Here is a 16,634-nt window from a genome sequence, read left to right as displayed (position 1 = left end):
TATCTATGACATTTTATGCACAATTTTGTGATGTCCAAAGATGCATTAATTTTTTATTTAGTAAAATTTTTTTGCACAATTTTGTGATGACCTATAATGCAATTATTTTTTGTTGAGTGAAATTTTTTTACTGAGTGAGGTATATTTAGTCAAAACTCTTTGCTCTTAATTAATTTTTTCATTAACTGGCACCTTTGCTAACCAAGGTTCTACTGTAAACGAGTTTTTATGGGCATCCCTTATTACTCCGGGGGTGTCCCTTGTTGCGCCGTGTGTGTAGATGGGTCACCATTTTTTTATGGAATGAGCCACGCAAATTCCGTAAATCATGTTTTCAAGCCAACACCTGTGTGCAACTTTTATGTACCTAAGTAAAACTTTTTAATACCGTACAGCAAATATTTTTTGCTACAGACCTTAGCAGAGGTACTATTCCACAATCTCACTTTTCATAATTTTTTTCACGGATTTTTTAGAGGTAGTAAATGTACAATTTTTTAACTTGCTTTATGCCATATAGATAGTAAATATGTTGAATTTTCCACCACTATTTTTGGTTTTAAAATATTGGAATTAATTTAGCTGCTGCAACAGTTCTATGAAATGTCAGAGGACTGTCCCTTTTACCCGGCCCGTCCTCTTTTACCCTGTTTGACGGTATATTAAATTTGTTTGAGTAGTATTATTCTGCATGCAACCTGTTTAATGTGTTTTGTGAAATATATTAAATGATTATTATTTTATTTATTTAAGTAAATAATTGGGCACAGTATTTTGTGGGAGACAATGATTATAGTTTCCCTTGTGTTATTGACTGAGTCCCTTGAAAAACCTAAATTGCAATATAAAGTGACGGTGCATATTTGTGAGATATGTATAAACATCAGTGATTTTAAATTATTATCTTGGGCCAAAAAGTTGAGGGTAAACTTTTGTAATGCATTATTTGAATTTCGGTAATTGCCTAGATCATTTTTTGGCTAAGTTCACATTGAAATTTTTGTGAAATGTTCCCATGAATTTTCACAGCTACTTCCTTTCCTCTGAGTGATTTTTTCAACCTTATCTGCCATATATTTTCAGTCTTGAGTGCTGGCAAGTTTAAGTCATATTCATTTGATTGATATAGAAAGCAGCATGAGTGTGAGCAGTAGTTTGGCTGGGCGACTAGGAGTGCCTGGCAGAGGTTCCGTGTCCGCCAGATCATCAATGGTCAAAGGCAGAGCTGCTACTAAGAAACTCTCAACTGGTGAGTAAGAGTTGCATTATTCCACCATCTATCCATTATTAATTTGCCATTCTCTATTGGCTATTCAAATCACTAGTTTGTGTTTGATAGTTTAGACATAGATTTTATCTATAGTATGATACCTATCTCTTTTTATGGTCTCCCATATTAAGAATAAGTTGTTTATTTTTCAGTCTCTTCTAGTGATCATGCTTCAAGATGAAGAAGGCCTGGAATACATTTATAACATTTGCTAATAATTTCTTCCTTTAAAACAATCTAAAATATTTCTGCATGAATGTTATGTCAGATTTCAAAATTTTCTGAGAAATTCTGTATGTATGTTTCTTTAAATTCTAAATATTTTTTTCTTATGAAGCATTTTCATCATTCTGATTTATTTTTGATTGTTCAAATTAGATTTCTCCCATTGTTTCCTGGATTGAATGTATACGAACTCACAGGTGTTGGGGGAGCCTTAGCACATCGTCTTGGAGTGCCCGTGTCATCTGTGGGGTCCAGTCTCAGTGTTGGCATCAAAGCCAGACTTGGTGTGGGTGCCAAGAAGACTGCATACTTTAGGCCACATAACCAGCAATATTATTCACCATACCCTGCAGAGGAGGTAAGTTCAAGTTTATCTTATGATGCACCCAAGTAACAATAACTTCTGTTATGTTAGACTTGTGCAAAGCCATGTTGTGTGGCCTCAAACTACTAATATGTTCTTCAATAGATTATGAGGATTACAGTTATTGCACCTTGTATTTTAGGTCTTAAACATACTTCTGTGCTTTTGATGTCATTACAATGATATGAGGAATGGATTAATTCAGAATATTTCATAGATGTGTATCTAAAGCCATACTGTTGGAGCATACTTTAATGAAAGACATGGAATTATTTGTAGTGTTGTAGCCATCACAATTAAGCATTATTTTAAAAAATGGCATTGATGAGCATGGTAGTGTTCTTGATGTTCCACTTCTCATCTTACATCCATTTATTTTGTATACCATTTCCTAATTACACCTGTTCATGCCCATTGTAGAGACTCAGTGCCGGTGCCGTGAGTGCAGACAGATGGCGCAGAAATATTCGCACTGCAGACTTGGCTGCTCGTAGAGGCATTAATGTGAGTGTGACCTTCTAATGACAAGACAATATTTTGCTGAACATTTTTAACTGAACAATAAGATGTACATCTTTCTTTTACTTGGGAAAGTGGATTTGTGAGAATTCCTGGAGTGCAGTGAATATAGACATTGATTTGTGTAATGTATGACGGTTTTGCATAAATTATCTATACAATTTAAGAAGGAAAAATGCATTAAATACCTATGTATAAAAATATATTTTTGCATGCTGTTGAAGTAAATCATTAATTTTATTTGCCAGGATGGTAAAGCATTCTCAGGAGCAGCCCCTGCACGCTTGAAGATGTCGAGTGGTCGGCTGGTGGGAGGCATGCACGCGGACCTCATCAAAGAAATGGTGCTAGTGTGGCTAAATTGTTTGTTATGTGTTGCTGTGCTGCCCTTCATTCTTCTCTTTCATTGCATTGTTTTCGGCCTGTTACTGATGAAATAAATGTAAAGTATAAATACTTTACAAGTAATATATGGTGCTGTCCTCTAAAAAAACACCAGAAAAGAAATGTCTCCTAAAATAATCATGATTAGATCCTCTAGCTTGCCCTGTGGTCATTTAAGAGCATCACAATGATGTGAAGTCAAAAAGATGACCAACAAACATCTCTTTCACACCCAGTTCCATGTTACAATTTTCGTGAGCTCATCTGAGTTTTTGAGACAGTTATGGTTATTTTTATCACATCATTGTTTAAGAACCAAACTTCATAGCGGTGTGAAGTTACTATTTTATGCTAGTCATGTGTAAACTGTATTTTTAACATATTTTTGTAGTTTCAATATTGATGTAATTTGTATTCTTTACTATTTCATAGGTAAGTATAAAAATAACACTTTGGTCATGAAAAACCTATTCATATTACAAATGATATATCCATACACTATACTTTTCGAAGCTACATGTTCAATTTTATTGCTATTTTTCTTGTAATTCAACACAAAAACACATAAAATGTGTCATAAGTACACTCCCACAGTCAGCTGGTGAAATGAAGAGACCAAAAGCTTATGGTTTGTAACCGTTGATATTTTGGCTTCTGAAATGGACTTGTATATCAAAATACTTATTAATTAAAAAGATTAAACCTTCTAGGTATATTTTATTTAAAACATCAAATGTTCTCTTAGAATTTTTTTAAAGGTGGATTTTTTAGCTCATTGGGTTATTTTTGTGAAATGTGTGGGTTTTCAATGTTTTGCTTTGCAGTTAAAAACAGGTAGCCTGGAAATTATTTTACATATGCAGGAGGTAGTGAAAAACTCAACTTTGATAACAGTTTATAAGTGCTAAATTTATTTCTTCAAATGTTTTGAGAAAAACGAAAATTTTGGTTTTAGTTAGAGGTCAGGTATATATATTTATGACTGTTATTTAGTCTTGATGGATGATATTGCATTCTGAAATAAATATGGTAACTCTATTCTTTGACTAAAAATAAATGCAATTTTTTCTTAAGTTCTGTATTCCTGCATCTAATTGAGAACATTTCATTGTAGTCATTGTTCGTTAACTAATTTGTGTCACATACATGTTTCAAACGTGTCACTTCCCTAAATTATGTTTTTCTCATTCTTGAATTCCTTGCATTTTTTCAGTCCTAACTCAATATTTGCCCACAAACCATCATTTACTCAAATCATTGTATAATTGTCCACAGACCATCATTTACTAAATCATTATGTATTTGCCCACAATATATTGTTTACCTAAATCATTATATATATTTGTCTACTCACCATCATTAACCTGAAATAAATTGAGTCTATCAATTGCTAGTCAAACCTTAACAGCTCTTGATCTCGGCAGACTGGGCTCCGAGGCGCCGCCACACCTCAGTTCTCGCCCGAGTTTCGTCCATCTGGACGCCCCGTAGTCGCCATGGACGCCACGCGCGGGCTGACGGTGAGCCTGCACAACAACAAGGGGCGACAGCGCGGGGGTGGCGCCTCCTACCGCCAGCACGACGACCGCGCCGGCCCATCGTCGCCCCTCGCCTGGGAGAGTGACGAGGACGTCGGCCTCGAGCTCAGGGGTGAGTGGACGCTGCGACGAGGATGTCAGCCGGGAGCTCAGGGGTTAGTGGGCGCCGTGACGAGGACGACGGCCTCAAGCTCAGGGGTTAGTGGGCGCCATGACGAGGACGTCGGCCTCGAGCTCAGGGGTTTGTGGGCGCCATGACGAGGACGTCGGCCTCGAGCTCAGGGTTGAGTGGGCGCCATGACGAGGACGTCGGCCTCGAGCTCAGGGGTGAGTGGGCGCCGTGACGAGGACGTCGGCCTCGAGCTCAGGGGTGAGTGGGCGCCGTGACGAGGACGTCGGCCTCGAGTTCACATATGCTTTTAAATTGTTTCAGATGAGAGCGTGATCTCATTTTGATTACAAAGAAGACCTAATTATTCCAGTGAAATTATTGCAGACAGAGGACCTGTCACGATCATTGTATGTAGATTATTCTGTAAGTTTCGGATCTTTTTGATTGTTCATGTATCATTTGATTCACTGATGCTACATACAGCCCGCAATTGTCCTAATTGCATGGCCATTGTTGCAGGTCGGCGGAGTCGCGTGTATGATGCCGAAGCAATGGATGTCGACACAGGGGTTGATGTGTACAACGCTTCGTTGATGTTTACACGAACCACCACCCATCACCATCATCATCACCATCACGGCCCGCCATCTCTGTCCCCATCTCCACCGGCACCACCGCGCCACCGAGCTGCCCTACCATCCCGAGGACGATCTCCCCCACCCACCTCAAGTTACCGTCCTGTCCGCCGTGATGTGTCCCCCTACCGACCACCTCCTTTGGCGCGCCGCTCCTCCAGCCAATATGTGCAAGAAGACGAACCTTATTACTCGGAGGATTACTCACCCCCGCCTCCACCTTCCCCTCCAAGCTTCCACCCGCGGTATAAAGTTCGCCCGTCTTTGTCCCCTTCCCCCGTGGTGCAAGCTTCCATCAAAACCTCTCGTGCGGCCACCAAGCTCCCCAAATCTTCCGTCAAATCCGTCAAGGCCGTAAAGCGCACTAAGCTCATGAAACCTGCCAAGAAGAGCAGGAAAGTCAAGGCTGGTAAAATCGTAAAGGGCAAGAAGACGAAACAATTTCGTTCCACGCGCTCCTCGTCTCCTGACACCATCAGCAGTGACTCCAGCAGCTCCTCGTCGTCTGGTTCCTCTTCATCATCAGAGATCCCTAAACGACCAGCGTACAAGGCCCCTAAGGAGCGAGTTTTGCCCGAGCCTCATCAGCAGGTCAGACTCTGCTAGTGCATGTGACAGTGCTCATCAGCAACTCTCCTCTTCGAGAATATACGAGTGATCAAGAGTTGCTCCTTACATTTAACAAGAGTTGCCCCTATATTTATTTATTGATTTTAATTTAATTATCAAGAGTTGCCCCTTACATTTATCAAGAGTTGCTCCTATATTTATTTATTGATTTTTATTTAATTATCAAGAGTTGCCCCTTGTGAAGCAGGCTTATCATGGCTTACATAGTTCAGGGCAATCGTCCAAAATAAATTAAAGTATTTTGGTAAGCTGAATGTGTTCTGATAAGCTTGAGCAAAACTATTGAGTGTTTTTCCCGTCATGCATTAGTGTAAAGTTTTCCATCTATTGGTAAATGAACCCTAGGACTAATCAATTTTATGTAATATTTTGGAGAAAGTAGCTTTATGTTTAAAATAAACAAAGGAAGCATATCAATTTAACTCAAACAGTTTTGTGATCTTCATTTTTTTGCATTAAATTCACTAATCCTATCAAGTTATCTTCATGAAAACACTGCTGCTTATGAAACTAAAATATCTGAGTCATTATTAAATCACCGGAAATTAACGGTATTTTGCTATAATTTTCTCCACAAGACAACCGCCTTGATTATTCCGAAGAATTAAAATAAAGGAACAAAAATTTAATTAATTAAAATAAAGGCCAACATGACTGGTTTAGGAGCCTTGTTCATGGAGTTATTTGAAATATTGAGTTGTCACAATGGCTAATTTTTTTTACTAATCCTTTTCAATTCACAGAAGCTCTATAATTTTTAAGTCCTATGTACATAGATTGAAGCTAAAATCATTTTGACTGGTGGCTGTATTCTTGAACCTATGGCTTCGTTCACTGATAATCCTTTTACGCAGGTGTTGGACCCGCAAGTTCGTGAAAGTATTGCGTCGCTGCAAGGCAAGGACCCCAAGAGCAAAAGTGGGCCAGGGCCTGGCATCAAAAACCTGGTTTTTGTCCCGAACAAAACCGGCAAGTCCCTGAATCAACGCTTCACCTTCACTGACAGATGAACAACTCGCCTATCTCTAGTATCCTTATGTGATAAGAAAAACGCTATTAGAAAGCCATAAGACAGGGATCGTAAACTGGAGTGAAGCTCTTTCTGATACTTCATTCCCTTTTTTGAGTGTGGGGTTAATAATGGGACGAAAGCTTATATTGAATCAAAAATATGTAAAATGGCAATCTTTGGTGAGGAGAGACATGCTTTTTGGCATGCTGAGTTAGGCTACAAGGTAGAACCTGTGTTTCTTGACAAGCTGCAATTAGGGATAAATGACGATGTCACGATAAATTTTTTTGTCCCTTTTCACTGGATGGCAATAAATTAAAGTGTTTAGGTCAAGTCTAGTGTTGGCTTTACAATGTAAAGTACAGCACTTTGTATGGAACAAACTGCAATTTCCTATGCTCGGTTCCCAGCAATCTACAATCCTATGCTCGTTGGCTTGATTGTAGCTGCGGTTCAGAACTTCTTTATTTCAACTATGCCGGAAATTGCCCCTGCTTAGTGCGATAAGTAAAAGTTCTGCTGTGTAGACGTTGAATGCAGCATTATTGTGAATAGGATATGTTGATAGTTCTTATTATTCAAAATTTAATAAAGAAGCTATGTAATTGCGAGATTTAAGCAGCATTATTACGTCGGGTTAGAATATTATTGTACCATTTAAGTTCTTGCATAGTTTGTTCATAGTTTTGGTGCAGATCATATGACCTCCCGCTGTTTAGTGATAAAAAAAATTACTTGTGCAAAAAGTAAAGGTTTGTGCTGTGCCTCGTTTAACCAAACTTAAGTTGTCGTGGCATTTAAAGAAATGGTACGGAATTCAAGTCAGTTTATCGGCTATTCTCCGTGTAAGGCCATTTATGAGAGAATACTTTCTGTTTTCATTGTTACGCTAAATTTGATACTTCAATGGGTTATGTTACTTTACAGTCATATGTTGGAATCTTCCCTTACACCCACCGTACGCCCCCTACCACATGCCCCTTTCACTACCTTACCACGTGCCTCTATCACTATCCTACCACACGTTCCAATCGCCAGCTCCTACCTACCCACTCCCTTACCTCTCGTCTCTACCATCCTTGCTAACGCTAGTGCGGTACTAGTGACCGGTAAATTCTTCTAATGTTTCTCAGTTCTCCTTTATTTATTTCCCTAAGTATTTCATAAACTTCCCTCCGCCTGGTCCCAATTGCTACAGATTTCTGGCGTGTAGATCCGCAAAATTCATATATTCTCATTCAAGAGCTAACAACCGTCGTATGTTCGGGATATTTAATATATAAATTTGTTCATTTCTTAGTTGTTATGTTCTTTCCATTTGATTTCACTGATTATTTAAGTATTAATATTTATTTATTTCATTTTCATGACTTGAACGTGTTGTGTTGATTTTACTTTAAGTTTAATGACCTGATATTGCATCTGTGGTAAAAAAAAAGCCTGCGATGTGTAAAGTTTCATTGCCGTGGTACTTCAATAAAAGGCATTTCATTGGAGAATTATGCAATCCTCTCAGTAGTGAAGCATAAGGTTGGAGTTGCCAGTAAAGTGATGATTTTATATTTTTTATTTGAATGAAAACCATCAAGTTATTTCAGTGACCTGACCCGCCTGCCTTGATGGTTGTGACCTGAGCTGCCTGCCTTGATGGTTGTGACCTGACCCGCCTGCCTTGATGGTTGTGACCTGAGCCGCCTGTCTTGATGGTTGTGACCTGAGCCGCCTGCCTTGATGGTTGTGACCTGACCCGCCTGTCTTGATGGTTGTGACCTGTCCCGCCTGCCTTGATGATTTATTACTCAACCATTACCCGCGGGGACAAGGGCACCTTATAACCTAATGAAGCAGTTCTTGATGACCACCCACTTATTAAGTACTCGGTATTCATCAAGCCATTAGGTTATAACCCCTGCACGGGAAAATGGGCTATCCCGCGGGCTATCCCCAGCCAGATTTCTTATTTCTTTAGTTTAAATCGAGTTGAAAGAATTTCCTTGGTTCAACGCGAGTTGAAAGATTATATGAGCACTAGTGTCACACATGACACCTTCAACACGGGTTCACTCGTGTCAACTTCAACACTTGTGGGATTTACCGATTCTTTACGCCATGAGTAGTTTAACGTTATTTTTGAGGTGTTTGCAACAATTCGATTACGATTATACGGAGAATTATTTTAGATTCGTATGAATTAGGGCAAGTAAATGCAATAATAATAATAATACGTTTATACAGAGAATTCTGGTAAATTCTTATGAATTAAGGCAATAATATAAACACTTTGATGTGGAGGATTCTCGTAAAATGATATGAATTAATGTATGTTAATTCATATCGAGCTACCGCTTATGGTAGCTACTCATACATACACATGAGCTTATTTGACTTAACCCTTATGCGCCGTTCTCGATAACTTTTTTATTCGACTAAGGTCATCACTTGGCTGTATGGAAGGATAAACCGTACAATAATTTCAGGTCTTCATGTATCATTTTCTCGTGGCTCCTTTTTTTAATTAAGCGAAATTGATGTTTGCACTGTAAGTGTATAAATAGAAACTTGTTGAATTGGGTGACAAAGTGAGAAGTTTTCTCACGTGTCCAGTGGATCCAGCAATGACCACCATTAACTGATCTAATTGCCACTTATATCCTTGTTTCAAAAAGAAGCTGATATAACTGTAAGCTCTTAAAATATTAGAGCAGGCAAAACAGGCTGCCATGTTGCCCATTTTGATGCAATTTGCGCGCACCTATGCGCCCTACATCACCTTGCCCGCTGCCGCCCTCATCGGTTTCATCGGGTGAGTCATGTATTCATTAAGTCTTCATTTGCCTGTTAGTCTTTATTATAAGTCTTCATTTGCCTGTCAAATCGTCCAGTCTTCAGCCCATCAAGTTAAGTCTTCATTAACCTGTCAAGTCGTCCAGTCTTCAGCCCACAATTTGTCTACTTCATAGTAATTATTTTCATTAAAATCTCACGATTTCATCATATTTGTATTTGCATAAATAATTATTTTACAAGATCGACGTCCTTTTAATTAGAAGATATCTCTTTTTAGCGCATTTTCTCATTTATGGAAAAAATTCACTATTGTGCTCGCCGTATCCGTCTGTCCGTCCGTGACTTCACGTTTTAGTCTACGAGAACATGCGCTCTCTGTCACTCACTGCAGTGAGTACTGAGTTATATTTTTTCAACCTCAATGCGTTTGGAGTATCTCCAAATGAACGGGCAAACCCAAATTATCAAAAGCCGTTCGTTTCTCTATCCAAGTCACAGCAACTAAAATGGTGCAATTGTATATTATTTCATGTTATACAAATTTAATGTTCCAGGTACAATATCGAGGGCTTCTACCGTAAGCAGCTTCCCAACCGGCCATCTGTGGAAAACTCCCGCGACGAGCGCATCGTAAACAAAATCGTACAAGAAACACAAGAGAAGGGTAAAGTGTTGCCAGATCCTCTCAGCGAAAAAACCTTTGTTCCAGATACTATCTTCTCAAGTAACCTCTCACCGGGTCTAGCAAAACCCTCCAAAAGTTAACCTCCGCCATGATAGTACCGGATAACCGGATAGATCATTTACTAGTTTATTCAAATTTGTACAGTAAACTTGGAGCACCGTGGCCAATAAAGAAGTATTGTTAGAGGTTTATTGGCTATTGATCCTGGCCTTTCTTTGCAAATTCTTTTAGCCAACGACTCTTTAGCAGGAAAGCAGTTTACCTGGAGACGTGGTATAAAGAAACGACATAAAAGTTATATTCCAGCCTGATATGTGCAGGCACCCGACCAATGCCTACATCAAAATTTTCCTTAATCTGTCCCTCGAGCTCCGGATGTTATTTTTAAATATATACGGTAATTAAAATTATATTGCATTCGTTGAGCGCGAGCCGCATCTCGCTATGTTACCCCGGCAGCGAAAAGATTGTTAGTCTATCGGGCTGTGTATTGTTCTTATGAAAACTTCAATAAAATTGTTTTTTATGCGTTTTCTATCATTGTTGCTTATTTCCTATACAAAACAAAATTTGTAAAATGAACATAAATCCATGGGAGAAATAATGGGAATTTATGAGAAAAAATTGAAAATTTTTAGGTTCACTCTTTGTCACATTTGAATTGGTGCTTCCTACATAATGATTTTATGTGTTCATTTAGCGTTAAATAGCCCGTTATTTTGTTTCAGCGTTCAATAGGCCGTTATTCATTTCAGCGTTCAATAGGCTGCTATTTGTTACGACGTTCAATAGGAGGTTATTTTTTAAGCATTAAATAGGCCGTTATTTATTTTAGCGTTCAATAGTCCGTTAGACTTGAAGCAGATTCTTAACATCGCACAACAATCGCAGCCTTTTAGGTCTCGAACCCGCACCGCTAAGCCCCAATGTTGGCACTATGAACTGTAACCACTGGACCACCCTACCCTGCACATTAAAATGCCTGCCTGTTCAATATAAATTTTCTGTCCATAAAATTTCCTTTCATCCAAACATTCAACACCAGATAATGATAGGCATTAGAAGATGAAAGCCAAATTTATTACCCTAGGTCCCTAGATATGTGTTATAATATATATTTCGGGATAATCACGATGTCTCGAAGCCCGTTGTGAATGTAAAATACCAATTTGGCGTTTCAAGCTTGCATTTTGCAGAGGTGCTTGTTCATTAGGCCGTGTCTAGATGTTACAGCTGGCCTGTATGAGGTTTCCTTTACATCTTCGACACGGCCAACAACATTGATCAATAGGTTACGTCGTCGAAGAAAATTGTTTGGATTAAAAATAAAATTGAAAAATGGCAATGCTTTTAACCACCGCTCTGTTAAAAAAATCAAATAAAATTTTAGTATGGGGTCACGAAAGAATTGGGTAACCTCCAAGTTCTGCGTATCCAGCCTCCCCGATTACGTCGTTGGCGCTCCGGGTATGAACGCGTTCAAGAACAACTAGATAAAGCTATGGAAAAATATATGTTCAGATTGGAAATGCTTAGCACCATATCGAACCCGGTAGAAATCTAGTAGCTATTTCAAACTATCGTCAGTCCTGAAAATATCTGGTCAAATGACACGATTTAGATCTGTCCAGAAGTCACAAAAAGTAAGAATCGGCGACAGGCCACATCAGGCCTACTCATCAGCGCCGACATCGCTATGTTATGTTATTTGATAGTTTTTGGCAGTATTCATAATATTCATAATAATACGGTGGATACTCCATAATTGAAGATAAATCCCACCAACGGTTGCGCGTACGCACATGAGGGCATTGGAGAACGTTTCGATATTCGAAGAACATGTAACGTCTTAAGATAAACAGGCGCTAGAAAGGTTTTAGTTATGGTACGCCTTCAGCCAGCCTTGTATAGCTAACTGGAAGGCAGGTAGCGATGTGGCTGCCACGACGTCTGCACTCAGGGAGTTCCATATTCTGATGGCCGACGGATAGGAGTGTAGGTGGACGTCGGTTCTGCTGCGAACAGACCCAGCAGAAAGCCATCTCGAACTCAGCCACTCAGTCAATCTGATTAATTTTTTAGATTAGTTCGCATGCACTCATCGTTGACCTACAACACTTTTCTTATATTCACTATCTTCAACATTTATTCTATTCTTCTACATTTTTTTTATCGATATATTCATTTCATCATCACAGTTCATCAACTTCTACGTGCGCATTATTAAGGGTGTTTTCTCTCCTTAAAAATATTGAGTGTAACTTGTGAAACAATCTCTGGTCTGTTTAGTAAATGCATAGAGCACAGCATGATATTCATATTCCAACATTTATTATTTATTCATATCTATGTGGGAGTAAAAATTTTAGTACATTGTGTGCTTCATTTCTAACGTCTCGGACAAATTTACGGCCGGCCGTAAATTTGTCCGAGACGTTCATTTATATTGGTTAATGTAGGAATTATAAGCGATTTCACATCATACATATCAAACTCTAAATTAACTCATCTTTATATATATGTTGGGACGAATGTAAGCGAATAAATACTAACTAAAATGACCATTTCTAAATTTTGACCACGGTTAGGTCTCTTGGTACCCTTGATTTTTGCACTAACTCTTCAAAATCACATTCAATAGAATTTAAGATACTATTATAACTGGAGTTTTGAACAACTATGCATCCGCGCTATGCTAATAATCAAATGTTATATATAAATATCTCATTCTGAATTTTTAGCCGCAATTCCCAAAATTTAAATTCACAGAACAGTCTTTTAAAAAAAAAATTCGATATCGTATTGCGTTTGAGTATCTTTCTGTTGCTAACGAGTTGGATGAAGGTAATATAACTTTTTTTGGTCATGGGCTTTGATATTACAAATATTTCAATTTGGTAAAATATGCAAGGCTTTTTCTACTGATCGGCCACTACAGTCTTCTAAAGTATTATCTCCATGTTTGATATCTCACAAATTGCACGGAGATTATTGATCTTAAATGGGTCATAGTTTCGAATAACATTTCTAAGCAGATGGTTTGTAAATTAAAGCCATAAAATTTACAGAAAGCTGTAAGTTAATCGAAGATTTTGTGCCCGTGTAAGACATTTGAGCCTGTTGTAGCCTGCAATTGAGGATCAATAGTGGAACACTGAGTGCCCAAGACGGAGCCTAACTATGAGACTGATGAATGAAATAACTCCGTCGTAATTTTCCGTTTCTTTTGAACCATGAGCATTTGGCTCATACCAGTGACCTTTTTATAAAAGTTTTACTAGTAATTAGGATTCTAAAAGTCAAAGTGTAGTGATTGATTCCAGAGCTATGTCGTCTGTTCGCATCTGAGTCAAATGAAATGTTCTTTTGTTTTGACCTATTTTGTTGAGCTTTATTTACGATGAGCGGCAGGCCTCGAACAACAAGTTTTGCTGAAGGAAATAAAGGACCTCTTGCAGCTGTAAATTTTCCAGGAATGAAAATCAGTAGTAAGTATATTGTTTATTGCCTAAGGTGTAACCGTTAATATGCAGTGAAGTACCTACTAAAATCTTCTATATTAGCCTATACTTTATCATGTGAGTCATGTCAATTGTCAAGAGCCGAATTAGCCTATGTAGGTATCCTTATCCATATGTAAAATAGTTATAATTTTATCCTCATTTATGTGATGCCTGTTTCTTTGCTTAGGAAATGAGCTTGCTTGACTATAAAGTATAAAGATCACTTGGCCTGTGATGGCCATGGGGATTGGGGATTGTGACATGGCAAATAGGTAGGTATACATAAACTGGACTTGTGGACTAGGCCTAATCTGGTCATGTAAGGCTTTATACTTCCTTTTACCTATCATGCATATCTTGCAGGTTGCAAGTGAAATTTGTCTAGGCTAATATCAATAAATGTAAAATCTTACAGGCTTACGATGACAAATTAGGCAAGAAATCATTAGAATCTACAAGGAGAATTTTTGCATTTCCCAATAGTGTAAATGCGGTATATTTCAACATCGTGGGTAATTCCGACACCAGGATGGAATTCTAATTTTGAAGGTTCATATATTATTTCGATCCACCGAGACCACTTTTTCTATCCAACATTGTTATTTGAGGCAAAAAATGAACTTCTTAAAGGCATAAAATACATAGGCTAACTTGCTCAGTTTCTATAAAGTACCTAACCACTTGGAAGTTTTATGCCTGCACCTTTCACTCAACAATTAAACTTAGACTTATATAAAGTATTAGTTAGTTAAAAGTTTGTCTCTTAAGTTGACCGCAATGAACTAAACTTCATTATGTAATCATTTGGCAGGGATTTCCATCATGCAACACTAAACACGCAATTCAGAGTTCAGACGATCAGAACTACATCACATGTAAGCTATCGTGATACTGAATTGAATACCTCGCGGGATGATTCCCGCTAGGTATTCAATCTAGCGGGATGATCAATGAACTAACATTGATCATCCAGAGTCGAACAATCGCTCATAACAGAGTCGAACTAATCACTCGTATACTAAGTGCAAGAGAATGAATAATTATGTTGTTTCTAATCAAATGAACGAAACCTTTTTCTCTTTCTGATCTTGACTAGTTAACTTGATTCGGCGTTGGCAACACGGGATTGGATTTCAAACCACACGCGATTTCGGAAGAGCGGCAGGCAGTTTCCAATGAGCTCAGTTTATATGATTTCACTGCAGTGGAAGGTGAGGTGGTGTAACGCGGTGGTAGGGTTGATTTTTCGATACGTTTTCATATATTAACATGAGAATATATTAACTATACAGAATTCCACACTGTCCGACACTACTCAATATTTTCCTTTACATTAAGCTTTGTCTTAGACTTAGTTCCACGCATTCGTTGATGGTTGAAATAGTGACATCAGTATGAAATTCTGAGATTAGAGGTTTACTTAAGAAAAGTGTTGCGCCTTAGAAATAAAACATTGCAGGCAATTAGAAACAAGTATGCAAGCTGTCAGAAATTGGCTTTGGCATGAATAAAATGTCAGGCAACACAGAGAACGTCCCACTCCCAACATTGTTAATTGTGCTTGTAGCTCACGGATGTGCAAGAAGGATCTACAGCAGGAAATACTATTTAGGTACTCTTAACATAATGGTTTCAGATTAAATATAAATAAAACATTTATTGCACCTATTCATTATGTCAGCTGTCAAATTGAGGAGAAACTCATTGGCAATTGGAGAAACTTATCTTAAAGAAAAGGCAATGCACAACATGACACTTGCATAACTCAGTTGACTGACTAGATTATGTAGAGTACTAAATAATTTAGAATTCAAACCTTTAGATTCTGTGAACCTTGTGATTTCTTCATTATTAAAACTAAAGAAGGCTCACAATATATCACGTAAAGTTTTCACTCAATTATCATCCCAAAGTTTGGGAGCTTTATCTGCAGTTAATGCGCTGTAGTTACCTCACCCACCAATTGGTAAATGAGAATTAACAAGTAAGATTCATTATTAGATTCCTGCCACCTTGGCTGTTGGCTGTTACACACAATTGATTCTGCATGTATAACATTTACAAAGGTTATTAAATCATTTTGTTGAATGTCAGTTATTGATAAATTTGTAATATAGATGAATTCATATCCTTCATTTTTTCACATCAGTAGGTATATTGATATTGGTATCTCTGCCTTCTTTGTTAACATTAGGAAGGTTCGGTTGGCAGTTGTGATCGCAAATGGGAAGGAGTCTGCATGTTTCAGTGAGTGCATAAGTGATTAGTTCTGTATTTGTGGCTTGAATCATAGACAGTTTTTCATGTATGTGTGAGTGAATGTACGTTGTGAAGATGTTATTCTTTGCAATTTCCATCAATAGTGACATAACTACATTATTATATTACACACTTGAAATAAGAAGTGTAGCATTATGCATTAAATTAGCATCAGTGCGTTAACATTGTGTACATTTGGGGCGGTCCATTCTAGCTTTCTAACGCTGATTGGACTACAGTGGCTGTGACGTTGCACACATTCTGATGCTAATTGGATTCTTGTGACTGTGACGTGCACACGTTCTAGCAATGATTGGATTCATGTGACTGACGTTGGACGCGTTCAAGCATTGATGGGATCCTTGTTACTGTGATGATGTAAGCTATGTTTTTTCAATGAAATAGCTGTGGCAGTTTGCAGAGACTTGTCGATGATGATGGACTGAAAGTGGAGGTATGCTTTCCAGATTTTTAGGTCATGCTTTCTGATTTGCTATGTTTACCAGTTAATATATTACCCCTCTGGAATTCCACACTGAGTTGACGTCATACTATTGCGCGCCATACTATTGCCAAAACACTAGGTCTGGGCCGTCTGGCGGGAAAATGTTAAGATCCAAAGAGACTGTGCACGTCACCCAGTGAGAAAATTGAAAAACATGTCACAGTTGATAGTTGACCTTGCTCTAACAAATAGTGATAAACTGTTTG

At 38.2% G+C, this 16,634-nt stretch overlaps 2 protein-coding genes across 4 annotated transcripts in view; both read left to right on the top strand.

The window, feature by feature from the left end:
- Positions 1–1,023: 1,023 nt before the first annotated feature.
- Positions 1,024–8,251, top strand: LOC108670028. Of its 2 annotated transcripts, none has more exons than XM_047882208.1 (7): positions 1,024–1,249; positions 1,693–1,853; positions 2,280–2,363; positions 2,627–2,717; positions 4,185–4,412; positions 4,932–5,638; positions 6,532–8,251. In XM_047882208.1, the coding sequence occupies exons 1-7, from the start codon at positions 1,138–1,140 to the stop codon at positions 6,685–6,687; spliced, it is 1,539 nt and encodes a 512-aa protein (XP_047738164.1). In that variant the 5' UTR covers positions 1,024–1,137; the 3' UTR covers positions 6,688–8,251. The 2 variants fall into 2 exon arrangements, with proteins under 2 accessions (XP_047738164.1, XP_018012966.1); XM_018157477.2 differs by having other exon boundaries at positions 2,627–2,722; positions 4,187–4,412.
- A 4,795-nt stretch (positions 8,252–13,046) lies between these two features.
- The window catches only part of LOC108670020 (glycogen synthase kinase-3 beta), a 31,498-nt gene continuing 27,910 nt past the window's right edge, over positions 13,047–16,634 (top strand). Inside the window, exon 1 of one of the 2 annotated variants that reach the window (XM_018157464.2) lies at positions 13,047–13,649. In XM_018157464.2, coding sequence (XP_018012953.1) covers positions 13,562–13,649 — 88 coding nt within the window. In that variant the 5' untranslated portion in view covers positions 13,047–13,561. The remainder of the gene's footprint in view (positions 13,650–16,634) is intronic. The other variant, XM_018157465.2, reaches the window with a different exon arrangement.

Source organism: Hyalella azteca, unplaced genomic scaffold, assembly GCF_000764305.2.
Source record: "Hyalella azteca isolate HAZT.00-mixed unplaced genomic scaffold, Hazt_2.0.2 contig1314, whole genome shotgun sequence".
NCBI lineage: Eukaryota > Metazoa > Arthropoda > Malacostraca > Amphipoda > Hyalellidae > Hyalella > Hyalella azteca.
Note: the sequence above shows the minus strand (reverse complement) of the source record. Positions and strands in the feature narration are given on the sequence as shown.

Excerpts from the sequence above, each read along its gene's own strand:
- LOC108670028 (XM_018157477.2), top strand. The coding sequence starts at position 1,138 with ATGAGTGTGAGCAGTAGTTTGGCTGGGCGACTAGGAGTGCCTGGCAGA. Across the intron at positions 1,250-1,692 it reads TACTAAGAAACTCTCAACTG|GTGTTGGGGGAGCCTTAGCA; the intron begins GTGAGTAAGAGT and ends ACGAACTCACAG. Across the intron at positions 2,723-4,186 it reads CGGACCTCATCAAAGAAATG|ACTGGGCTCCGAGGCGCCGC; the intron begins GTGCTAGTGTGG and ends TGATCTCGGCAG.